General features: G+C 37.1%; 1 protein-coding gene across 1 annotated transcript; it reads left to right on the top strand.

Annotated features, from left to right (window-relative positions):
* Window positions 1-1,903: 1,903 nt before the first annotated feature.
* UFL1 (UFM1 specific ligase 1) lies at window positions 1,904-26,745 on the top strand. Its single transcript, XM_069851162.1, has 19 exons — window positions 1,904-2,047; window positions 2,956-3,101; window positions 4,016-4,044; window positions 4,785-4,882; window positions 5,721-5,835; window positions 8,932-9,062; window positions 9,704-9,762; window positions 13,024-13,170; window positions 14,336-14,511; window positions 15,222-15,401; window positions 15,783-15,903; window positions 18,554-18,676; window positions 20,531-20,651; window positions 21,615-21,778; window positions 22,275-22,405; window positions 22,548-22,628; window positions 23,383-23,468; window positions 23,909-24,089; window positions 24,765-26,745. The coding sequence occupies exons 1-19, from the start codon at window positions 1,968-1,970 to the stop codon at window positions 24,975-24,977; spliced, it is 2,382 nt and encodes a 793-aa protein (XP_069707263.1). The 5' UTR covers window positions 1,904-1,967; the 3' UTR covers window positions 24,978-26,745.
* Window positions 26,746-26,961: the final 216 nt, after the last annotated feature.

Genomic DNA, 26,961 nt, shown 5'->3' with positions numbered 1-26,961 from the left:
TCAGTAAACTTCAGAGTGCTGTAGTAAAATTATTTCTATCAATTTTACTTTTAAGCAACATATTTATTGCATAAAATAAAGGCTAATAACATTAGGGTTCAGTTAACTGCAAGAGGTTTGTGCATGTATAGTAAAATGAACCAGTCGCTACTTTTTTAACAGAAGATTTAAATTAATTTATAAATTGTCTAAAGAAAACATCGATTTCTAGATAAAAAAATAACTGAATTGTTATTAGAATAACAATTAGGTATAGAAAATATTAACACACGTTTTGTGCATGTACATGCATCTTGAAAGAAAAGGGTTCTTATGAAACCTCTTTAATTACAGACTCGAAACAGAATCTGCAATTTAGAAATATCAATATGCTCGTAACCATTGTGTTACCCATACAAGGTAGGAAGTTTGCAGATGATACTGATGTGCGGGCATATGATAGAGGGGAAAAATTAGAAAAACTTAGAAGGCTTAGATCACTGAAATACTCACTGTCTGCTAGTAAAGGCCTTGAAGACCCTGGAGGTTGATAAGGGAGGAGCTCAATCAAAGACATTCACTGATAAGGGAAAGCTGAAATGTGCACAACAGCAGAAAGCTGACTGCACTTGTCTCTGCAGTCTTGGAGCTCGATCAGGATGAGAACGCACCTGCGCACAGCTTGGGTTCAGGGACGATTTGTGAAGAAGATGAAGGCTACTTCAGCCCTGAGCCCCAGACCACGACACCGCGACTGTGCAAGTATGTGAGAAGTTTCTCGAATCTAATTATAATAAGAAGTGGGGAAAGGTCATGAATATGTAATAGGCGCTTATGAATAGGCATGTCTTTACACTATAACTATCTGCTTGTTAGACCATAGTGTGTGCAAGTTAGGAGGATTACCCCCTCGTACCCGCCGGCGAATAAATGCATACCTGGTTTATAACCATTAACGGAGTTATAGAGTTTGATTCCACAAAACAATACTAAGCCGAGTGGAAGCGTGGATCTGCTGGAGGGCAGCGAGGCTCTGCAAAGGGACCTGAACAGGCTGGACCGCTGGGCAGAGTCCTATGGCATGAGGTTTAACAAGGCCAAATGCCGGGTCCTGCACTTGGGGCACAACAACCCTGTGCAGTGCTACAGACTGGGAGAAGTCTGTCTAGAAAGCTGCCTGGAGGAGAGGGACCTGGGGGTGTTGGTTGACAGTGACTGAACATGAGCCAGCAGTGTGCCCAGGTGGCCAAGAAGGCCAATGGCATCTTGGCTTGGATCAGAAACGGCGTGACCAGCAGGTCCAGGGAGGTTATTCTCCCTCTGTACTCGGCACTGGTAAGACCGCTCCTTGAATCCTGTGTTCAGTTCTGGGCCCCTCACCACAAGAAGGATGTTGAGGCTCTGGAGAGAGTCCAGAGAAGAGCAATAAAGCTGGTGAAGGGGCTGGAGAACAGGCCTTATGAGGAGCGGCTGAGAGAGCTGGGGTTGTTTAGCCTGGAGAAGAGGAGGCTGAGGGGAGACCTCACTGCTCTCTATAACTACCTGAAAGGAGGTTGTGGAGAGGAGGGTGCTGGCCTCTTCTCCCAAGTGACAGGGGACAGGACAAGAGGGAATGGCCTCAAGCTCCACCTGGGGAGGTTTAAGCTGGACATTAGGAAAAAAATTTTAACAGAAAGGGTCATTGGGCACTGGCAGAGGCTGCCCAGGGAGGTGGTTGTGTCACCTTCCCTGGAGGTGCTTAAAGGACGGGTGGATGAGGTGCTGAGGGACATGGTTTAGTGATTGATAGGAATGGTTGGACTCGATGATGCGGTGGATGTTTTCCAACCTGCTGACTCTGATTCTATGATTTATTTTCCCGCGGCGTCAGGCGGCGCGGGGGCGGCTCCTGCCCGGCAGGTGGCGCTGCGGGCAGCGCGAGGAGCTTTGTCCCCACTCGCCGCCCGTAGCGCGGCCGGCGGGGCTGACGTGGAGCGGCGGCGGGGGCGATGGCGGCGGCCGCCTGGGAAGAGATTCGGCGGCTGGCGGCCGATTTCCAGCGGGCGCAGTTCGCGGAGGTGGCCCACAGGTGAGCAGGGCCGCGCCGGTACCCGCTGCGGCCTCCGGAGCCCGCAGCCCTCCCCTAGACCGGCAGCGATCCTCTCCCCGGGGCCCGGGGGGGCGGTCGGGCCCTGCCCCTTTGCGATCCCCCGGGCGCTGGCTGTGAGCCGGGGCTTGTCAGCCCCGGGGGGGCGTCTGGGGCCCCCGGGGGGCAAATGGGGCTTTGCTCACTGCCTCGGCTATTGACAAACTTCTTTTTTCCCCTATTTCTTGCTTTACCTCACAGTCCTAAGATGTACTAGCGCGTTATTTCACGGCATTCAGCACGCTAACATCTACTGGAGTAACACTTGCATGGGGTTGCCTCTACTATTGATTCCGCTGCAGGGTTTATTCTTGGCAGAGAATATGAAGTTCCTGGCTCTCTTGAAATAATTCAGTCTTGTCTTGTTCAGTAAATCCCTTTTCCACAAAAGCGCATAGAGATGTGATGCCATTAGGTTCAAGTTGCTAAACGTGCTCACGGCTTGTTTCTTCCCTGTGTGGTGTTGAGCAGTTGAGGTTGTTGCCCAGAACTCCTTTTTGTTAAGAAGGAAAAAAAAATCCCAAACAATAAAAAAAAACCCTAAAATAATAAAGTACAGAAAGATCTAAGACAAATTCTGTAAGCACAACCATACCAAAATCACGGACCAGTGCATTCTTACAGGACAAGGTATGTACAGCTGATCATGGAAGAGTAAAAGTCGTTTTAGAGAGATGACCCACAAAAGCGAAGCCATATGGATGTTAATTAGATTTTTCTCTTTAAAAGTATTGACAGAGAACAACAAGTAATCTTCATTGTATTTCCTGTGTTTCTATTTTTGAAACATCAATTTAAAGATCCTTTTAGCAAGGACTTGCAGTAACTTATTATGTCTATTCTGTTTATAGATTGTCAGAACGGAACTGTATAGAAATTGTCACTAAACTCATTGCAGAAAAGCAGTTGGAAGTAGTGCACACACTTGATGGAAAAGAGTATGTCACTCCAGCACAGATTACTAAGGAGATCCGGGATGAGCTTCACGTTTGTGGTGGTAAGTGTGCCATTTGCTTTTTTTTCCCTCTGGATTTGAAAGCTAATTTTGAAGTCTACAGAAGCAATTTGAAAGTTCTCTTCCGGGCCCTTAATCTATTAAAAAACTGAGTTTCTTTCCTATTGCTTCATCTACAAATTAATTTACCTACTAATATTTTATTTTCACTTCAGATCTGTGTTAAGCCTTTAGGTAAGCATATCAGTATATTTTACTGGATCATTTTCACCATGCAGGATTTCTGAGGTAGAAGTGGTCTAAGAACACTTTTGAAGGAAATTTGGCATTTTGGTGTGGCTAAGTATCTGGCCCAGATGTTTGACCTTGATTCAGACTTTCAAAATTATCCTCCTTTCATATCATTAGTAATAATATTTTTAAGTTGCCATCTGCTTTGTAAGATATATAAGGAAGCAAATACACTTCGCACTGCTTTTTGTCACGGGTTTTAATGAGAAGACAGTGTTTTGTGCCTTTAGTTAGACTGAATGGAGACTTTCACAGTATTGTATGTTTGGAAAATTAACTTCCTTAATATATTCATACAGACTAGTCATTTTCATATAAATCTCACAATATGCCTCAGTTTGTGTTATGCCGTTGTGCATCATATCAGTATGATTGCCTGAACTCAATTTGAAGTTGCTGGGTTTTGTTACTAGCATCATGCAAAGGAACGAAGTTTTGATACTCATGGACTAGTGGTAAAATCCAGATCAGCATCAAAGCAAAAACTAATTGGGAGGGAGTTTGAGCAGTGGTTTTTACTTCTGGAATTTCTGTATTGGATTGTCAGCAAGGAGAGAGGGTAGAATACAATATGGGATATCTTGCACTGATCACCTGTGGTTATATTCTCAATCTGTTCAAACACGTTTCATGTACTAAAAGTATATTTGTACTTTTTTTTGAAGGTCGAGTAAACATTGTTGACTTGCAACAGGTAACTTTTTAGTAATAAAAAAATATATACTTCTTTCTTTTCTTCATCACACATGTTGTAAATATGGAGATCATCAGTTTTGCTAAGTTATTTCTTTAAAAGAGAACTAATTTTATGGAGAGCTGGTAGTTCATGTCAGATTACTGCAGGTTACATAACCCATAAGTTTACGGCTTTATTGAAAGCTCGTCTGTGTTTATTGATAATCAAGAACCTCTGAAATCACTGCTAAAGTAAACTGATTTTCTTTATGAACTCTTCCCTTGTAAGCTAAAGGGTGCAAACAGAAAAAAAAAAAAGTTTTCCATTTAAATTTAAAGCTGCAGGAGCACACGTTATTAACTCTCTTCCTTCTTCATTATTCTCTTCTCTTTACTAATCTTTATCCTTCAGTGTTCTTCCCCTGTAACAAGTTTTCCCTTCTGGCTTGAGTAAAATGACTTGGAATCACAAAACCATTCTGAAAGACAGTTTAGTATTTTCTGTTCATTACTTTCTGGATTTTTCATAATCTAGGTTTCTTTTAACGTTGTCACATCTGCAAAGAGAGTGTTTTCCCCCCAGAAGCATTGCTGCTTTATTCCAAATCACAGATTAGTTGTGTGTGTATGCAATAGTAGTAAAAAATAAAAGCAACTATTCTCGAGACATAGGAACATGTAAGTATAATATCTCAATGTTTGAGAACTAATTTCAACTTAAAAGTTCTGATAAGAGGTTTTGTTGGTGGTTTTTTTTAGGTCATAAATGTAGACCTTCTGCACATTGAAAACAGAGCTAACGACATTGTTAAATCTGAAAAAGCTGTTCAGCTTGTACTGGGACAGCTTATAAATGAGTGAGTACTTTCATGAGCGATATGCTTTATTCATATCTCATTTTTAAAATGCATACTAAAAGCCTTTGTTGCTTCTGGAGCAAAACACATTTTTCTTAACTGCTACCAGGGCTGTTTGGTAGTGATCAGTGTTTCTTTTCCAGCTGGTGAATGAGGCCTATCCCAGTAGAGTATTTAGTGAATTCATGAAGCAAAGGCCCTACTGAATGTCTCAGCCCAGTATCCTGCACTTAAGAGTCTTCATTTCTTACAATAGCCAGGTCTCATTTGCTCTGTGGCTTTGCTGTCTGCCTCAGCTGCCTCAGAGAAGGAAAAACCTTCTCAGTTTTTTCCCACTTCTTGTTTTACCTCACAATCCTAAGATGTGTGAGCAAGTTATTTCATGGCATTCAGTATGCTAACATCTACTGGAGTTATATTTTCGTGGGGTTGTCTCTATTATTGATTCCAGTGCAGGGTTTAATCTTGGTAAAGAATATGAAGCTCCTGGCTCTCCTGAAATAATTAAGATCCATGTTGCTCTATAAAGCCCTTTTCTAAGTCTCATCAACATATAATCTTTTCCTGCTCCTGCTTCTTGACAGTTTCATACAAGCAGATAAATGGCCCATTTTAATACCACCTACCCGGTTAGCAGGCTTTTTTAAAAAGCCCATGTTTTCACTCATATTGTTCTCTTTTATTCATTTAAAGTAACTTTCAGTTTATTTTCACATAGTTGCAACAGAAAGAGGTATAGTGCCAGGTCAGATGATAACTCAATATGTGGCTAATAGGTTGATCTTGATTTTCCTACTTAACATGTTGGGTTTGGTTTTTTTCCTTGTTTTTAAATAAGGAGTTACCTGAATCAAATAGCAGAGGAAATAAATGATAAACTACAGGAAACCGGCCAAGTGACAATATCAGAACTGTGCAAGGCATACGACCTTCCAGGGGACTTTCTGATACAGGTGATGCAAGCCACCAACTTAGTGAATGTAGAATTGATTCTGTTCACCTTCTTTTGTCATCTTTGTAATATCCATGGCTCTAATTGTGATCAGCTGCTTGTCGTTTAAGTAGAAGAGTATTAGATGCATGACAGTTGCAGTGTAACAGCTATTTACAGATTGAGGTTGACTTTTGCCATTTCACTTTTGGACAAAATTTCTTCAGAATCTTTATAACTCTTAAGAACATGTCAAGAATGTTAGGAACAGGGTAGATTAGTGAAGCTCTGAAAATGTCTTTGTTTGCAGTATCAGAAGGAAGATACAGGGTTAGTTTCATCAGTCTCATCATAGAGCTTTAAACTAGATGTGAAGGGGGAAGGAGGTAAAACCAGGCTTGATCAAAAAAAGCCTGAGAAAGCCACTCCAGTTGCTTAGAGATGGTGTGCTGGCAAGGGCCATTGGTCTGCCACCTCACAGGAAAAGAGGAATAGCATTTCAAATGGCACCACAGAAGGGTTATAAAATTCACTGAGTAGTCGCTTGGGAATTAAGACTTAGGCATGTAGTGGGACCAACAGCCCAGCTGAAATGCATCTACACTAATGCGTGCAGCATGGGCAATAAACAAGAGGAACTAGAAGTTATTGTAAGGCAGGAGGACTATGATATAATTGCCATCGTGGAAACATGGTGGATGACATGTAACTGGAGTGCTGCTATGGCTGGCTGCAGACTCTTTAGGTGGGATAGCCCCATATGTTAGAGAGAGTTTTGACAGCCTCAAACTCGTTGATGGTTATGATAGGTTTGAGTATCTAGGGGAGAAAATCAGAGATACACCTAATAAGGCAGATATTGTGGTGGGAGTCTTGTTATAGACCATCCAGCCAGGAAGAAGAGCCTGACAGGTTATTCTATAAGCAATTGGGAGAAGTGTCACAATCGCTAGCCCTTGTCCTTGTGGGAGACATCAACTTGCCAGGTGTCTGCTGGAAGTATAGTATGGCAGAAAGAAAACAGTCTAGGAGGTTTCTGGAGTGTGTGGAAGACAACTTCCTGACACAGCTGGGGAGTGAGCCAACTAGGGAACATGCCCTGGTGGGCCTGCTGTTTGTGAACAGAGAAGGCCCTGTGGGAGATGTGACAGCTGGAGGACACCTGAGGTGTAGCGATCATGAGATGATAGAATTCTCAGTTCTAGGAGAAGTAAGGGAGTGGGCAGTAGAACAGCCACCTAGGACTTCTAAAGGGCAGACCGGTTACAAGTGGTGTTCCCCAGGGCTCGGTGCTGAATCCACTTGTGTTCAATAATTTTATCAATGACCAGGATGAGGGGATCGAATGCACCCTCAGCAAGTTTGCAGACAACACTAAACTGGGAGGAAATGTCAATCTGCTTAAGAGTTTAGAGGCTCTACAGAGGCATCTGAACACACTGGGTCAGTGGGCTGAGGGCAACAGGATAAGGTTTAACAAGGCCAAGTGCAGAGTCCTGTGCTTAGGACACAAAAACCCCATGCAGAGCTCCAGGCTTGGGGAACAGTGGCTGGAAAGCTGCCTGTCAGAGAAAGATGTGGGTGTGTTGGTCAACAGTCGACTGAACAAGAACCAACAGTATGCCCAGGTGGCCTGGAAGGTCAACAGCATCTTGGCTTGTATCAGAAACAGCGTGGCCAGCAGGACCAGGGAAGTTATTGTGCCCCTGTACTCGGCACTGGTGAGGCTGCATCTTGAATACTGTATTCGGCTTTGGGCCCCTCACTATAAAAGACATTGAGTTCCTGGAGTGTGTCCAAAGAAGAGTAACAAAGCTGGTGAAGGGGTTGGAGGACAAGTCTTAGATGTGGCTGAGGGGACTGGGTTGTTTAGTCTGGAGAAGAGGAAGCTGAGGGGAGACCTTATTGCTCTCTACAACTACCTACAAGGAGGTTGTAGAGAGGTGGGTGTTGGTCTCTTTTCCCAAGTGATAGGTGACAAGACAAGAGGGAATGGCCTTAAGCTGCATAAGGGGAGGTTCAGATTGGGTATTAGGAAAAATTCTTCCACTGAAAGCGTTATCAAGCACTGGAACAGGCTGCCCAGGGAGGTGGTTGAGTCACCATCCCTGGAGGTATTTAAAAGACAGGTAGATGGGGTGCTTGGGCGTATGATTTAGTAGTGCATGTGGTACTGTTGGGCTTGACAATCTCAAAGGTCTTTTCCAACCTAATGATTCTGTGATTCTGTGATCATCTACCCAGGAAGAAGAAATACAGTGGTAGAGACCTTTCAGATTATTCAGAAAGAGTAAAATAAACGTTCGTTTCTAGAAGCTGGCGCCAGACATTCGGAGTAGGAACAAAAAGTTAGTGACTATTGAGGTGTTTGAAAGGATTAGGGAGAATTCTCCTACCATTGTTGACTTTCAGTTGAGCTTATATTTTGTTTGGAAGATTTTTTTTCAAAGGGTAATCCTGTGGCATGTGTTAAGTGAACAGTCATATTAGGTATCACAGACAACCTTGTTAACTCTTATATTAGAAGACATCTGTTCATAAATTTTGTTGCATGATCAGCTTCTACAAAAACATTTCTAACGTGGAAATTATTACATGCTTTCTCTTTCTTTCCTTGGCAATATTTCCTGGGTTTAGTTAACTTTGCAAGGATGCACATTTTTTAAACTATTTGCACATCTTCTATGTTTATGGTTGCTAATTTTTGTCTTGACTGTTTGAAAAAATTGGATAGTGAATTCGTCTGCCAGTAGTTCGTACTAAATACAGAGGTTAAATCTTAACTTTCATTGTGCCTCTCCAAACCTTACTTATTTCTTTTGCAAAGTTTTCTGTCATCATTAGATACACATATATCTGATGAACAAGGGCATTCTTAGGAAAGCTGAATTCCAGGAAGTTTGGAATGTGGGCTATAGTGGCATCAGCTTACATGTAGTAAGATACATTCATAGTATACCTAAATAATAATTTCCACTTGTAGTCCTAGTTTCTGAATGTTTTGTTTGTCTTAGCAAAACTAATTGACTGATCTGTTAAATACAGATTTTTTATTATTATTTTTTGCTTAACATCATTAATGTATAATTATAGCAGTCATCCCAGCTTCTATTTACAGGCATTATCCAGGCGTTTGGGTAGAATTATTCATGGACAACTAGACCAGGAAAACCGTGGGGTGATTTTTACTGAAGCCTTTGTATCCCGGCATCGAGCACGCATTCGTGGTCTCTTCACTGCAATTACACGGTAAATTGCAACACCTGCAACCACGCATTAGTATGTTTTTACCATAGGTCTTTGTGGAACAAATTTACTTGCAATTGAAAAGAAAGAAAATAAAGACCTAAGGATGTATCTCTTTAAGGGTAGTTCAGTTTCTGGGGAGTAATATTCAGCTACATTGGACTCATTTTTTTGAAATCAAGGCCTCCTTTTGAAAGCAGAACAGAGGAAGTGCAGCAACATAGAACATAGTGAGGTTTTTTGGGTGAAGAAAATATTAATCAGTAGTTCTTTCATTTGTTCAGAGAATGCCTATCCTCACTGTCATTCTGCGGCTCCCCAGTCAATTATGTACTGGTGTACCCACTACATGTGTTCACAGAAAATGTTTTCTTACTAAATCAGTAATTTTCTGTGTCAGTTTGTACGAAGAGAAAAACTTGACACAGCAGAAGTTTCCTTGCAATAGTTATTGTAGCTCTGTTATAAAACTATATAGTAATTCAAAAGTTAAACGCTATAAGCTGTGTTAAATTTCAGCGTAGCAAAATATAATATTACAATATAATGAGTGTCTCCATCTGGAGTAACCTCTCTTATTTCTAGATTCTCCACATCAATTTCAGGTCATTAACTTAATTGATTTGGTTTTCTTTTTTTCCAAGGCCTACACCTGTAAGTAACTTGATCACTCGCTATGGATTTCAAGAACATTTACTTTACTGTGAGTTTCGTTCAGTCTGTTTTATGTTTTTGTTAGTTTATTCATTGATTCTTCATTACTAGAAGCATGCTTTCAAAGAAGCATTTTAGTATATAGCCTTAATTCTGGAATAAAGAACAGTACGTTTAGTGTAAGAAGTTTTAAACCTTTTGCACTATCCGTAACTGAAGAGATGTTCTCTGTATCTAAAGCAATGGAAGTGTACTTTGATGAAATGCCTCTGGGAGCAGAGTGATGCAAGAAGTACAGTACTCATTTTGTCATCTGTTTTGTTATTTGCCCCTAGCTACTGGCAGTTTTATCAGTGAAGCACACAAAAGGGGTCAGATTTTACATAGCCAAATGGCATTAACTGCTCTGGATTTCATTTATTGACTTTTCTCTGTGATAGCAGGGGCAGAGCTTTTGTTGTCCTCTTAGTTAAATGTCTGTATGCTGAGAGATAAAGCATATCCAGTAACTGTTATTTTCCGCAGTTCCTTTTAAAATAGAAATTCATAAAAATTTCTTTTGGGCAGTACTTAATTCTTTCTCATTTCTAATGTCGCAGCTTTTCTTTGACAACCAGGAATCCTCTCCCATCTATCCAGAATTCTGCTTTGAGCATCATTAGTGCTGTTAAGCTAGCTGACCAAGTGTTGCTGGTCTTCAGAGCCTTTTAATGGTTTTCTGTCTCTTCTTGTGAAAGTCAGTATTTCTCTTTTATTTGATGGGGTCTTCTGTTTTCAGGGCATCACACGCTTTCGCCTCCACTATAATACCTTCTTATTTTTAGTGACAGACTTAGTCATTAAAAATGAAAATCTAAGCATTTAAACAAAAACATATAAACATTCTACTATCACATAATCAATTTAAGGTTTTCTCTTTTTTTTTTTGGTGTGTGCCACCTAGGTATAGATTAAAATAAAATCTGCTGGACTGCATTATAGTAATGTTGCAGCACCCAACAAATTTCAGGATGTGATTGCAGTCTTTTTCAAATAGGTCCTGCACGTAACCTGATCATGTTTTGCTCATGTGCAGTGTTAGCGTGAATCGAATTTCTAGTGTTTTCCTGTCACCAGTAATCATCACAATGGCTAATTGTATTTCTAGTACTTCCTTTTTCTTAGTTTTTTTTAGTAAGTTTGTTCATCTTTTTCTTCAGTTTTTGTTACTGTATTTAATTTCCTTTGCAGTTTCCTAAGTTTCAAAGAGCTTTTTACTCACTGCCAGAGCACATTTGATTTTAACCTATCCATTTTCTGAGATACTATTTCAATTCCATAGATGCTATTTGCAATGTGTTTTAAAGTGGTCTTTGTCAGTCCTGTGTCTATTCCAGAAAAAAAAAAAAAAGTTCAGTGTACTGTTCGTATAATTTACAAACAGCTGGTTATCAGTGCAACACACAGTGTTAAACAAACAATAAACAAACAATTTGGTTCAGTCATAGCTGTGCTGCTATTCATGTTAAGCTGACATGAATTTGTGATAGAAGATAAATAATTTTAGAAATGAGAAACTGCTTAAGTTAAAGCACTTATTCCAAAGCATAATGAAGGCACAAATGTTCTTCATTTCTGAATATTGTGTTGCTGACATGGGGCAGGTGTGGAGGGATGCTTATTGTCTGTGCCAGACTTTGACAGACACCTAATAAGACACTATAAACTGCTAAAACACCTTTAAAAATACATGTGGGATTACAGTAGTTCTGCAAAGGTCCTGTTGTTTCTTTAAAAACAAAAGACTATCTAGGCCTAATTGTAATAGGGACTGTGAAATCTCCTCTGAAAGCACCTTCTCTGCCCTGTAGTTTTTAGAACTGGAAATAATACAAATGTTAATTTGCATCTCTTCTCCCCATTTTCTAGAGTCTCTGGTTTATTGCTGGTTCTCAACAAAATTATTTTAAATACCTGTAAAAGTTTTACTTTTCCCCAAAAACATTGACTAAAAAAAAAAACCACTGAGAATACAACTGTATTGCCTGACTGTCTGGCAATTGTTTAGGTAGAATAGGCATCTTAACTATTTTCTAGGATAACTAAGCTATCAGTAAGTACAAAAAAACCTAATGTCATTTTCAGAGTCTGTCTTGTAAACTCCATTTTATACAAGGTAACTGTACCATGGCAGAACATAATTTCTAGGTCTTGTCTTAGATTATGCAAAACTGTATATTGTTTAAATCAGTTTCTCTTTTTTCTACATTTTTTTTCAGTGTAAATACTGTTCAGCTTTGTTAGTGGCAGCCGTGTTCAATGGCTGCTAGCTTATAACTGACAAAAAATTTGCACTTTAAAATTTCTTCTGGAACTAGATTTTCCTGTGTAAGTGAGCAAAACATTCATGTACTATACTAAGGATATTGAAATGTTGGCTACTACTCGTAGGTAATGAACAAGGAGTTGTACCTTGTGATACCATCTAGTGTTCTGTTTCAGGGCAAAATCTGTCTGTTAATGAAATAGAAATGAACACAAACTAAGGGTAAAAAAGCCATCTGGCAAAGCTCTGGGAGTCAGCAGTTGATTTCACTGTTGTTTTTTTTAATATATCTAGTGATTTATGAAAAGGCAAAAGCAGAACATATAGGTCAAATCAGATACTCCTGTGCATCTTTAATAGATTTAAAATACCTCATTTGGCATCAAGAATGGCTTAGTTCTTTGGTACTACCAGTTATCAATACATTCCTTGTCAGCAATATTCATGCATTATCAGGATGTTCTTGCTCACCAGTGTGACCATTGTAAACCATGAAGATGGTCACAGTTAGGAGATGCTCGTATTTATGCAGTCAAGGTAGCAATTTTTCATGCCAGTTTAGTGTGTTCAGAGCTCTCTTTTTTCCATCTTGGTTATCATGCAAGCAGTGAATTCAAAGAGAAGGTTATTAATAAAATTCTCATATATTTTATTATCTGTCCTGAGGAAGATTCTTTTATGTCTGTGTTTTCTAAATTAAAAGCTCAAACTGTCCAATTGTTTTGATTCTGCCATTGTGGCTCATTCTTTTGAAACTTTTTATGATTTACATAGCTTTTACCAAGATAGTCACGTGTTAAAAATAATTGATAGAAGTCAGAAATGTTTCACTAGAACAAGCACTTCTTGGTCTTCGATTTCTTTCAATTAATACTAAAAAGAAAAAAAAAACTAATAGGTTGGGCGGGAAAAAAAAAGAAACTAAGCAGTGAAAATAATTGCTGTGTTTTGATTAATGGATATATTGAAGTGGAAAATGTCACTTCATTTGTTTTCTTCTTGTAGCTGTGCTGGAAGACCTTGTTAACACTGGTCGTCTAAAAGGCACTGTGGTTGGTGGGAGACAGGATAAGGCTGTGTTTGTTCCAGACATCTATGCCAGAACACAGAGCAACTGGGTGGATTCCTTTTTCAAGCAGAATGGTTACTTAGGTAATTAATCTTTATTCCTGCAGTTAAAGTACTTTTCTAAAACTAATTTAAGTATTTGGTCTTATTTCAAAATAGCTAGTGTCTAGAGTGGAGCCTCATAAGAATAAGTGGAAATCAATACAGTAGTCAGTACTTTTAACTTAAAAGATGATCTTTTGTATAATGATGTGTATTACTTTATCACAAAGAACCATATTTCAGTAAAGAAAACCATACTGCTAAGCAATAACTTTGTTTCTCACGAGAGTTATGAATATTACCTTTATTTACTGCTGCGAAAACATTTCTTAGACTGCTCATTGTAGACTTTTCAGATGATCATGTTTGACCCATGTGGTTAGAGTTTCAGACCAGGAGTCCAGCTTATTACCACACCTTGGCTGCTAATAGTCCAGATTGCCAAGCATGCAGTGCACAGGAACAGTCTTTTCCAAAATATGGTTTGTAGAACTGCAGTGGGTAGCTCTAGTGTCGTGATTTGAATCCAAACAAGTCTGTCTAACTGACAGCTGAATGATGCTTAATGATGGTGTTTTAAAACAGGAGCTGTGGGAAAACGTGGACCTGACTAAACAGAAGAGTGTACCCTTATGGTCCCAAAGGGCCATTCCCTAAATAAGTTGGTCTTGTAGTTTGAAGAGGTCCAATGTAATTTACTGTAGTAGTAGTATTAAGTGTTCTGGAATATTGCTTGACTGATAGAGTATCTGTCAAAGTCTTCAAATGCTTTCAGAATGTCTTTAAGTATAAACTGCCAAATAGTTGAAATGCTTTAGTTGTGAGGCATTGGACGATTCTATGAGTATGTTGGGGTACCATTTGATAACAAAAGATTTTCATGTTGTATGTGTTGTAAATATTGTTCATGTTATAATAGTGTACTTAGGAATTAAATAATTACAAAGCTAATGATATAAGAATCTGAAAAAAACCCCATGGTTTTTCGAAAACTCAGACCAAAATCACGTCCATGAGTTAATCTTCATATTTCTATTAACTGTGTTTAGATATAGCTTGGACTGAACTAAGTTTTAGGTCAGCATCAGCTTGAGGCTGCATTTGCTCCTATAAAAACTAGTTTCCTGGTTTCAAAGAAAATGACAACATAAGAATCTGTATTTATATGAAGGTACTTAAATATAACGGACATCTAATTATTTTATAGAATTTGATGCATTGTACAGACTTGGCATCCCTGACCCAGCAGGCTACATTAAAAAAAGATACAAGTCTACACAACTCTTATTTCTGAGAGCAGCTTGCGTTGGTCAAGAAATTGTGGATCAAGTTGAAGCCTCTGTAGAAGAAGCCATCAGCTCTGGAAGCTGGATAGATGTAGCAGTAAGCAAACCTTTCAGTTGTTGTTGTTTGTTTAATTTTTTTTGTCTTATTTTTGTATCAAATTATACTTTATTGAAACTACATATACATATAATGGAAGACTATGTCAAATAAGAATATTCAATTTAAGTAAAAGAATAAGTAAAAAGACAGTATTTGCCTTTAAGTTGTTCTGAACAAAAGCAGGGGAAGGACATAACAGTATTCAGCTTATAACTACCTAAAACCAACTTTCATTTCAAAATTACTGCTAATGTGTTCTGCTAGAGAGTGGATGGCTTTTTTGAGAAAAGATTAAACTGAATTTTTATGGCGGTCTCAGTAAGGAGAAGAATATTAGCCATTTTGTCTTGAAAGCATTATTTTAGTCCTTACAACACTGTTTCATTGCTTGTGAGGAGGACTGCTGCTGTTTTGTGTTTGGTGTTACTCTGTATCTTTTGAAGTTGAGCTGTATTTTGAAGAAGTTTTCCTGTGTTTTCCCAGAAGTAGCACACATTCTAGAGCAGCATTGATCTGAGATGTTAAAAAGTTTAAAATAGTTTTTACCCTTAAATTATTAGTTTTCAAATTTAAAAGTGCAATATATTCTAAATAGCTAACAGATGTCCAAAGGGATGTCTGTGGATTCTTTTTGTCGTTAAATACAAGAATGTCTGTGTAATCTGGAAGAAATTGTGTGTAAATTATTTTGATTTTCTGTACCTTAGACTCTTCTGCCCAGTTCATTGTCAGCAGAGGATGTTGGGATTTTGCTTCAGCAAGTGATGAGATCTTTAAACAAAAATTCTTCAGGTTTAGTCTTCAGTGACACTGTTGTCGTCAGTGAGAAATTTCTAAGCAGCTGTGCTGATCTGTTTTCTAATATGATGCAACAGAAAGCTGAAAAGGTACAGTTTTTTTTTTATTGCTCAAGGTGCAATGTACTTTGAATGTTGGAGTATAGTTTATGTGTCTTTCTGTTTGCTGTTGCCATCTCTTAACATCTCATGTGAAATACAGCTTGAGAAGAGGGACTAAAATGAAGAAAAGGTTTGTATATGTAATCAGTGCAGTTTAATGTATATTCAGTTGCACTCGGGCAACACCATCACACTAATGGTGTGATCATATGCTGAATTTTGAAGAGAGAGTATGCGTCTTCTCATATATTGCACTTAGAAAACATGGTGTTAAGATTAGTATACTTAAATATGGCCTAAATATTTCCTTATATATCTTTTGTTGCTCTGTGTATCTTTTTGCTATTAAGTGCATGTTCTTCATTTTAGGAAATGAAAAATAACCCAGTTAATTTAATCACTGAAGAAGATTTAAAACATGCTTCTGGTTTAGAGAATTCATATGCTAACAAAAAAGACAAAAAGGATGAAAGAAGAAAGAAAGCAACAGGTAAGGCATCAATGTTTAGTTTAAGCCAAAAAAAAAGAAAAAAAACATGTTTTGTTTAGATATAAAGCTGATATATTTTGTAGTCCATTAGTTGCCTCCAGTCTGTTGCTGAAGATATTTGAGAAATAATACAACCACTTCCCATCCTTATACTGTAGGTGTAGATAGAGCTAAGCCATGTCAATGAGAACGGATTTCAGATTTGGAAGTGCAGAGGAAATACCGTAAAGATACCTTGGGTTAGTGCAACGCAAGGCAGCTGGCTTAAGGGGCAAGGGATTGATGTTTGTTTATTGATGTGTACAGGATGATCACGTAAGATTAAGTTGCGCTGTGAGGATTGACCAAGGCGATATTAGCTTGAGGACTTCTGTACTGTTTTTTGTTACATGGTGTATGTTACACTCTTACTCTCCACTTTTCAGAGATCGAGGAAAATGAAAATATTTCTTAATAGTCTTGAGAAATTACTTCCAAAATCACCCTGTGAAAATTGAGAAATGAGATATTAAGATGGGAATTTTTGGAGGATGTTGTACAACTTTTCTGAGAATCCCATGCCAGACAATTTTGTGTTGTTAACACAAAAAACGTTGTTTGGAGGTTCACACAGTTAACGTTTATTCTGGATTAAATTAATCCCAAACGTTACTTCGTTTGTGTGGTTGTTGTTTGGAATAAATCTTCATCTGTGGAAAAATAAAAATGTGTGGGTTTAACCCTTTCAAGTCTTTCTGGGTTTTAAAACATTATTTAGATGAAAGACTATATTTTCAGCCCCAGAAATTTTACATGGCTCTTATGTAGCTACAGCACAGCTGAGCAGTCCATGTTGAACTCTACATATGAGTTTTATGTGCTACAGAAAGTAGGAGAATTAGAGCACTGATGCATTTAGGTTAATAAAATATACTCAAAATAGAATATTCATAGAATAGAATACTCAATAGAATATTATATTCAACTCTTAAAAAAAAAAACATGACTGAGTTGGCATGGAATCTAAACTTATTCTTGCCACCAGAGCCAGAGCTGAAGCAGAGGAGCTTGAACTTTATTTGAACTGTCATAAATACAGTGACTTCAATTTCCAGCCTTGAGTAGTGAGACTCTACAGAACATGTACCACATGTCCAGACACATTTATATTCACAGGTGACGTGTGCTGCGCCATCAGAAAGCACATCCTTGAGGTGGTTTTGTTTGTGGACTGTTAGGTGTTACTACCTTAAAACAATCAACATCATAGTTTAAGAATTGGATGTTGTTATTGCATAATGGAAGAACGTGGCCAATGTCATGGCGCCTGTCTTAAGGTCGGTGCATGACTGCATCGATGTCTATTGTCTAAGTGTAAGCTGACATGGCGCAGGGTTAATGCAGTTCATACAAATATGAATTCTGCCATGAATTGGATTAATGAAACTTCAAGATAAATTCTCTATTTATAATACCATTTGCAACAGTATCTTACAAAAAAAAAGTATCTGCAGAGGCATGTGCTCTTGTAATCCTTTCTGTATGTTACAGTCCAAGTATCCTGTTGTCATAAAGTTTAGCTTTTCTGGCAGTAGCCTCTCCTCTTTCATCTCTATATGGATGAGGTCTTGACTGCAGATTGCAGCTTTTTCTGCATGGCTCTTCAATGGCATACAGAATGAAGGGAGCTTATTTCCAAAATAACTAGTCTGTTGCACAGTTGAAAAGGTTTGTATCTGCTCAGCTGAATGCAGTCACATTTCAAATAAGCTTGTGAAGAATACCAGCTCATACAGTTAGCTTTGTGAGTAATAGCATCTTGTCTTTGTGCTTAATTTTCTTAAATTATAATAACATTACATAATGTAGTTACTTGAAATCTTGGACCTTATATTTAAATGGAAAATAACTACTTTCTCAAGACTTAGTGCATGTATAGAACCAATATTGGAGTTTGAGTTTCTTTCAAGTGAAGAAGGAAGGGAACAAACTGTGAAAAAGGGAGCAAATGACAGAACAGCTTACTTTGTAGAGAAGGACTGTGTTGCAGTTGAGATCCGTCTGCAGTGTGAATGCATGGGTTAGAGGACTGAGGAACTAAGTAATTTATGTTTGTCAGAAATGGAACATCTCATTACTTTATCATCATCTAGGAATAGTTGGAAAAAAAGTATTGAATGCACACTTCTAAGAATATTTTGGATAAATGCTTACTACCTAAGATTCTTTTGCTGGAAGTTAACAAAGTTACCTGGAATATTTCTGAGAGTTCAGTTATTCGGCACAGAATAAAAACGCCAAATGCTTACTAAAGTGCTATTTTCAGCCAACAGAAGTACTCTTATTACATTATTGACACTGATATGTCATCTGTTTTCAGCTGGAAAATGATATTGCTCTTTTTTAATGATATGTATGTTTGATATGATTAGTATTTGTGTTTATTAATATCATTAACTTAAATAAAGCTTTCACTTTGTTGCTTTGTTTTTTCTTAAGAATGAAACTTAGGGCCCTAAGATTCTGGAATTTGTGCTGTAGGTTATGTATAGAATTAGGTTGTGTTTCTTTTAATTCAGCATTAACAAGTAATGCAGGTAAACTACTGCAATATTGCAAACTTTTAAGTGCTAGAACATCACTGTTTACTAAACAAATAGTTCTCCACCAGAGGGCAGTGGAAGCACGAGAGGAGGAGGAGGTGGCAATGCTAGAGAGATCAAGATTAAGAAGACCAAGAAGAAAGGAAGAAAGGATGCTGACAGCGATGAAGAGTCGCAAACAACTAGCACAGGTTTGTCATTTTATTTTGGGCACTATCTACTCGTAGTGACATGTTTTTATCACTTTATTTTCCACATCTTTTTTTCTCCCACTATATTGGTAAGGTCAAGTAAAAAATTAAAGAATTTGAGAATTTGAGAATATTCAATTAGAATTGTATCCAAGGATATGATGTTGCTGTCTAAAGAAAATGGACATAAAGTATTCACTGAGTAGTATAACTGTCTTCAAAAAAGAAATTCAAGTAAAGCAAATGAGAGCAGGTTTGGAGGTTTGTTTTTTTCCTTTGTAAATTTGATTTTGTGTAGGAAATGCCTTAGATTTCAGGAAGAATATTATACTTAGTTTCTTAACACCTGCTGCATAGTGTATGATAAATGGAGAAGTTCTTGTCCAATTCTAAGGCTTAATTAGTTTAAATAAACAAATCATAGCAATGAAACAGTGCTTAGATGTTTTTCCTCATAAGGATGAAATATGTAGTCAAAATAAAGGTTTAATATTTTAGATAAGATTTATCTTACTTAACTGAGACTTCTACGTAGGAGCTTGCTACCTTTGTAATGGAGAAAAGTTGGTACTTTGCAGGTGAAGTATGTCTCAATTGCTTTAGATGTGTATTACAGGATGAATTTGAATCACTCCGAGTTGATGCCTGTTTCTGTGTCTTTACTGCTAGGAGAAGGAGCATGGATGGCTTTCTCAAAAGTAAATGCTTACATTGTTAGATTTTTAGCAAGCAGTGGTTGCAAATGAGACAATCGTAAATATGTGTTATTTCTTTTATTCAGTGGCGTACCAGAAATGTATACTTCCATTTTATATATAGTATCTAGACTTTCAGTACTGACTGAAAAATTCCTTTAAACGTGGTTTTTGAAGTTGTGAGGTAAAGCATCTGAATTTTGTAGGGTACTATTCTCTTAGAATTACTGTCACTTATAAATTAACTTATTTCGAAGACTGCTCAGTTACTGAGTAAAACACTATTAAATCTCCTTTTTCTTTTGGTGTAACCTTTCATGTTTTACAGTTGTTGCTGCGTGTATTGCTGTATTCTAATAAATAGACTGAACCAAAATCCCAGGATAAATTCAGATGTAACCATTCAAATATAAGTAACACTACCGAAATCTGGTTTAAGCTCCCTTTCCACCTGTTTACATAGCCTTGTGTGTTGTTCATTGTCACTGTGGCACAGCTAGGAACATCATTGGTTTCCATTCATTCAATTGCCTCATGTGCAGCATAAACCTGTTTTATGCTGCATCTGGAGCACGGAATGCCCGTCCTTTTTTGGTTCCCTGTCATTATTCTGATCTCATTCTTATATGTAAACACTAAATTCTACAGCATTCATATCTACTTTATGTCTCAGGTTTTATACTGTAACCTCAAGTCTAGGATGCTCTGTTACATGATTGTGTACCTTGATAAATGGAGTTAAATAAAAGAACTATCACCTAATAAAGTCCTTCAGATAAGAACTTTCTATTCAGTTTTCACGTGTTAGAAAACTGTTTGCTCTTGGTATTGTCATCATTTCTAAACCAATGAATGGGCCAGTTTGAAATCTGTCATGAAAAATGCATGTCCTCCCATACTATTTAAGTTACTTGTTATAGAAAATAACTTGTAAGTGATCAAAAAGAGAAATTTTGTCAGTTTTTCATATGTGTAACATTTAACTGTCATCTGTAGTCATCCCTGGTTTTTTGCATTGTTGGTAAGGCGTTTCTCCTATGAAGGTTTGAATGCTGAGGCCACAACAGCACAGTCTCATGCCACAGAGTAACTGCAACAAAACTAAATACAATGCCTTGTCAATGAATGTTTCTCTTGTTAATGAATGTTCCTACTACAGGTAGGAATAAGCAGCCAGAGTTCCCTTTCATGTCACAAGAGGAAATTCAGAATGTTTTAAAGACCCACATGCAGGATTGCCCTGAAGAGCTTATTACAGAACTTGCTGAACATCTAATAAGGTAATTTCAGTAATTTCAGCTGAAGTTAAAAAAGTCTGTGATTCACTTCAAATGAATCTTCTCTTTAGACTGTTTCCTTGCTTAGAAAAAAATGTTTTGCCAATGGAATTGAACCACAATGTTCTTTTCCTGTGCAGCTCCGTTGTTACATACTTGCTTATGTATTGAAAAGCCATGCTGACAAGGTAGTGAGAAATAGTTCTGCTTAGCCACAGGTGGTTCTGTACCCTTAATCAGCAAGCATATTTCAGGTTCATGGGTGTGTTTTCACCCCCTTAAACTGATCCATGTTGGGATTTCATCATCTGTGCACCCTTGGTATATGGTCATGTTTCCTGTCTTTTGTGGCTCTTCTAGTACCAGTGTGAACTTGGTAGTAAGCTAGGTCAGTGAACTGATCTAAGCAAAGACAAATAACATCTTTTAAAAGATAATCTGTACAAGAATGTGAATGGGAATACGTGTGTTGGGTGCAAAAGGACACGATAGGACAGCTTCAGCTTGAATAAAAAGGAGTGCAAGTGTGACTCTGTCTTTAGCAGGGCCTGTGCTATTTTAATGCAACTTAAGTCTTCCCCTCTTACAGCTCTCATTAATCTGAAATTTGTCCACAGACCGCTGAGTCGGTGAATAGCTTTGCTTCTGAAAATCTATTCTGTCTTTCATCTTGTTCCCATTTAGGAGTTGTTAGAAGTTAAAAACTTGGCAAACACGTACGTACCGTGCTTACTGTAACCAATAGTACCTCAGCAATTACAGAAGTACTTTTTAATTTCCTAGTCTTGTTTTTCTGATTTCAATTATTTGTTTTTAATGAATCTCACAGAATGATGAGATAAACAGTCCCATTCATTTACTGTGTAATGAGGTAGCTTTCTCTATTGCTGATATATTTGGAAAAACCTTCTACAGTTTTACTATTTTCTTAATGTTCCATTTTTCTCTTTTCTTCCATGTTCCAAGGCCTTTAACAAAAACCTATCAGGAAGTTGTACGTTCTGTTTTTACATCTTCAACATCTTCCTCTGGAGCTAGCAGAAGACAGACTATGAAGGACCTGCAGGAGGAATTCTCAAACTTGTACAATAACATCCGGTTATTTGAAAAGGGTACAAAACATTTTGCAGGTACAATAAATAACATACTTTAAAAAATTAATATGCTCCTTCAGTGATGTTGAGTTTATTCCAGAATCTAATTCAAGGTCAAAGAAGAGCAATAGTTTAAAAAGGAAAAGCTCAGAGATGTGTTTACACTGCTTAACACTAACCTTATTCTGTAGTGCTTTGCTTTGCACAATTAGTGAAAAATGTTCCTGCTATTTCATATCCATAGTCTGATATATGTTCTATCAAGGTAATTCTGGGTTCTTCTCCTTCATTCCAAAGTGTTTGTGAAGGGAATAAAAAGAAAAAAAGAAAAAAAATTAGTAAGCTGTCACATGTGTCACTAACAAAAGAATTGAATTCAACCTGATTCTGAGAAGCCCCTGTTAAAAAAGCTTTTAGGTTTGATACTGAAGTACGCATAGCTTAGGAAGTGCTGGGATGACTTACCTAGGAATGAGTTACCTAGGAATTAGGTAGCTATAAGTTACTTTTAATCACTTATTTCTTTTAACAGATGAGACTCAAGCTAACCTTGCCAAACATCTGTTGAAGACTGTGTGTACAGACATTACAAATCTTATTTTCAGCTTCCTAGCATCTGATTCAATGATGACAACAGAAAATTATTCTGCAATCACAAGTGAGGTACACAGATAACAGTTCCTTTTTAACAGTCTGAAGTAGATCACTGATGTTTACTTAATATTTAGTTTTCTTCTGTTTAAATATTCCTACAACTAAAATGTTAATTAGTACTATGAATTATTTCCATTCTTGTTGCACGCAGGTCCGGACCAAGATTTTGGGTAAATTGCCTGAAGACACCAAATCTCCTTTAACTAAGCTGCATACTTCTCTGAATGGCAAGGTAAAGTGATCCAGAGTCTTTTAGTTCAAGTTTTCCATTCTGCTGGTAGGATGCTAATAAACAGCTGACATACATAGTGCGGTGTGTAACTGCCGCTGCTGTGAAGCATGAAGTCAAAATAATCTTTTGAAGTTGCGTAAGTCAGTGAGAGTAAGTACATTTTCGTATCTGTTAATTTTAAGAAGTGAGTAGGTGATCTTCCAATTTGATACTGATAGTCACCCAGCTACTTGATTCCAGATGCAATCTAGTGAGTTCTTAATGTGCAGGTGATAGAAGTAAAAGCTGAGAGAGAATCTGCAGTTTAAAGTGGTTGGTGTTTCTTGTATTTTTTTCTTAAGTTCCTGATTGTTCTGCCATTTATTTCTTAACTGGTAAAATCCTGGTTATTAAAAAAAAACCCAAACCTTCAGATTATGGCAGTGTAAGTTCAGAGGAAAATAATTTATTAATTCTTTTGTGCAAAAGGCTATACTGATGTTTCTTAAGAAAAAAAAAATCTGTAAATAATTGTAGAACATGTATTCCTTTTTTAATTTAATTTTTAAGACTAATGGATTATAGTCTGTTTTAGTATTTAAGTATGAACTATTGGAAGATGAATAAAGTTAACTTCTACTGAATGCTTTTTCTTTCTTCATTGGTTTATTCCAAATGCATTCTTTGTCTTCTGTATGTGATTAATTTTGAACAGTAGTTAAACCCTTTTTATAGTCTGCTAGCACAGATTAAATTTTAATATTATTTTTAATAGAGTATAGAAGACTTTCTTTCATGCCTTGATTCTGCAGTGGATATTTGTGGTATAATGGTGAAAAAAGGAGACAAAAAGAAGGAAAGGTACCGTATTTTATTTATTCTATGCACAGTGTGTGAAATGTACCTCTGTTGCTGCACAAATGTCACATGGTTACTTTGGTAGTTGTCACACAGAATGTGTAAGAAGCAGTCTTTCTTTCCATACTGTTTAACTGAAAAATATAAAACTAAGCGGTCCTAATTCCAAGAGAGAAGGAGGAGGGGGGCAATTCATATTTACCTAATTTGCTTGACTGACTGCTGACTCCAAAGTATCAGTTTATAAATTATCGGGGTGGGGGGGGGTCAAAATCTGACCTGCACCTGCATTTTTTTTTAAATGTGGAATTTCACATAAAGAACTGGTCAGTAAGAGTAGAAAATTAAAAGTAACTGAAGTTACTTTGTTTTAGAGTCTCTTTTCAACCACTGTAAGGCAGAACAAGAAACATATTTTTATATAATGTATTCCTGTTTCTTAGACAAATCCTATTTCAGCATAGACAAGCTCTGATTGAACAACTAAAAGTCACAGAAGATCCAGCTCTTGTTCTGCACCTGACATCAGTACTGTTATTTCAGTTTTCAACCCACTGTATGCTTCATGCACCAGGAAGATCAGTACCACAAATCATTAATTTCCTAAGTGGCAAGATCCCAGAGGTATCCCTTTCTAGCTTTTTAAGGGGAAAATACTTTCTTTTTCTATGACGGAACATAAAATTTGTGCCTTATGCTATTTCTGCTCCGTAAGACTGGCACTGTTGTTTCATGTCTAATCATTACTTTATGGACAAAATATACACTTTCTCTGATCCATATCTATCATTTCAGGGATCTGTCTTCTAGACTATAGTTTTGTAATAAAATTAAAAATCTATCTGTTGTTAGTAAAGCAGCTTTTGCTTTTATCCATGGAGATAGCTATGTATTGGGGGATGTTATAATTCTTGTAACTGAAGATTTTTACTTTCTTTCCTCTGAGCTTTGCATTTTAAATGATTGCTTTTTAAACTTTTCTAATTCAATTCAATTTCAAAAAAGTAAGAATATTGAATTTTTGTCTTCTGTACTGGCAATGTTTGACTGCATTGCTTTCCTTCTTCAGGGGTTAATTGTTCTGTTCATGCAGCATAGATGCACTTTCATTTTTCTGCCTTTTTGAATGTCTCTCAAAAGTCAGGTTGCAAAATACCTTGATGGAAATATTTTTATGTATCACTAATCCTCTTTTCGGCAAAAATGGGATAATATTTTTTAAAGAATTCAGTTAAAAGTCTGTGTATCTTCTCTGTAACATTGACATTCCTTTGCTTTGTTCTGATTTCTCCCCCTCAGGATCAGTATTCTCTGTTAGTCAAATACCAGGGATTAGTAGTGAAACAATTGATCAGCCAGACTAAGAAAACAGAACATGGAGATAGTGACTCAACAGATAACCTGGAAGATGAGGAAGAAGCAGATACCATTCGAAAAGAGCTCCAGGAAATCACTGCCTCTGTCAAAGATCTTGTTCTCAGACCTAGGAAATCTTCTGTAACAGAAGAATAAAATTGTTATTCAGTACATCCACGATACAGTCAGATTTTGGTTTTTTCATCCTAAAGGGGAAGGATAGCAGAAAATGCTTGACAGACATTAAAATTTGGCTTCTAACAATAGCAAATCACAGCCAGGGGACACAATTATTGGGTGATGATGGCAAATGGAGTTTTCTTATGTACTACATGTAACATGCATTAAATGTACATGTGATGGAGTACAGTTGTGGACGCTTTGGGTATGAAATTTGTGGTTTTTAATTGACATCCTCATGTGAAGCCTCAAGAAATGGTTATTCTTCAAATAAACCTATATTCTGTTCCATACACATACAGGCTTATAGTTTTACTTCTCTGATTTGGATTTATAGTAATCTAAGGATTACCTATAACTGTATATAAGCCTGTATATCTTAGTTTCAAAGAATAATTTTGAAACCATATGCATAGTAGTATACCAATGAAAGGCCATCTTTAAGTGTATTTTGCTAAACTTAAAATGACACATTACTAATGTGAGTTTCTAAACGTATTGAAAGGTGATGGAAATCAGCACTCTCATGCTGTTAATGTATTCTGTTGAAATCCATAATAGCAGTTCATTGAAAACTCATAATTGGAACAGAACTAGTGGTATCCTTTTGCATTGGTATTGTGGGGTGGATAAATACTGTTATGCGTGTCATTTTACATGTTGTATGTTCATTCAGCAGACTTGTTCTTAGTCCAGTTCCTGTAACATTAGAAGCACTTCTTTGTTTTGTATTCTGTCAGCTCCTTGAGAGAACTTGTGGTATTCATTTTATCCTGAGTTTCTGGAAGAAAATTTAGTTTATGATCTTTCTGCATAAAATTTGGAGACAGAAATATTGGCTAAGGCGTTTCCCTCAGGTTTTTTACCAGCATTATTTTGACATGAGCAGTACTTTTTCTTCAGGGAAGCAGGAAAACATGTAAAATAGGGTTCTGCCACTTTAATGACATAAAATTCTTATGTATTAAATATACTTCTAACTTATTTTTTAAAGAAGATAATTTTTAAACCAGAAATCCCTTAGTTGTATTACTTCAGTAAGGCCCATTGATTTCATATGCGCAGTTTCAGATTTTTGCATAAAATCAAGATTGAGTAGTAAGACAAGAAGTGGAGTTCTTCTCACTAAAAATGCCATTCGCCCATTCTTGCCAAATTTCTTCAATGCTGAAAGAAAGCAAATTCTGTGTAGGCCCTGTTCTGTTCAAATATTTCTGTTTTCTGACAGTTTGTGTATTCTATAAGCTTAATCATAAATATATCCAAGCCTGAAATTGCAACAAATGAAATTTGAAGAAACCAAGTATGACAGCTCAGTAACAGATTAACCAAGGTTAAGTTAATTCTTGTAAGGTAAAAAATTAAATTGTAAAAGTTGGTAATGTTTAACAGTGCTCACATCAATGCTGATCTTTTACCAACTGTAAGGCAAAACCATTTGCCAGTTGTAAGGCAGAAGCAAAGGTAGTTGTCTCTCTTTCCTTGGCTGGAGTCTATCGTAGCTGATGATGAAGGAAAAGGAGGAGTAAGAGTTGAAAATGTTCAGACTGTTTAAGAAATAGCATTTGCATCCAGGGAATAAGTTTGACTTCTTGTTATTTAGGCAGAGTAATTATTAAGTACCTATGCTGAATGTAAACAATTTTATATGACATTGAGCTATTTTGTAAATAATATGCTGTATGACATTCTGTCTTCAAATATCAGATTATTTTAATAAAATTAAATGATTAAGTATTTAAAATGTGTTCTGTTGATTTAACCAATGATTGAGCATCTTGCCACTTGGAGTTTGAAACAGCAATTGATAATGTGCGCCCTCTAATTTAACATGCCATTCTGCATGTCCCCGTGGTTTTGTTTGACTGTTTTATGCTGGAATAGCAATGAACTTCTAAGGTTTACTGTACGTTAAACCTGCTATATTGTAGCCAGTGTTATAAGAATGATGAAAAAAATA

The sequence above is a fragment of the Phaenicophaeus curvirostris genome, chromosome 2, assembly GCF_032191515.1.
Source record: "Phaenicophaeus curvirostris isolate KB17595 chromosome 2, BPBGC_Pcur_1.0, whole genome shotgun sequence".
Lineage (NCBI taxonomy): Eukaryota > Metazoa > Chordata > Aves > Cuculiformes > Cuculidae > Phaenicophaeus > Phaenicophaeus curvirostris.
The sequence above is the reverse complement of the archived record's forward strand: the minus strand, read 5'-3'. Positions and strand labels throughout refer to the sequence as shown.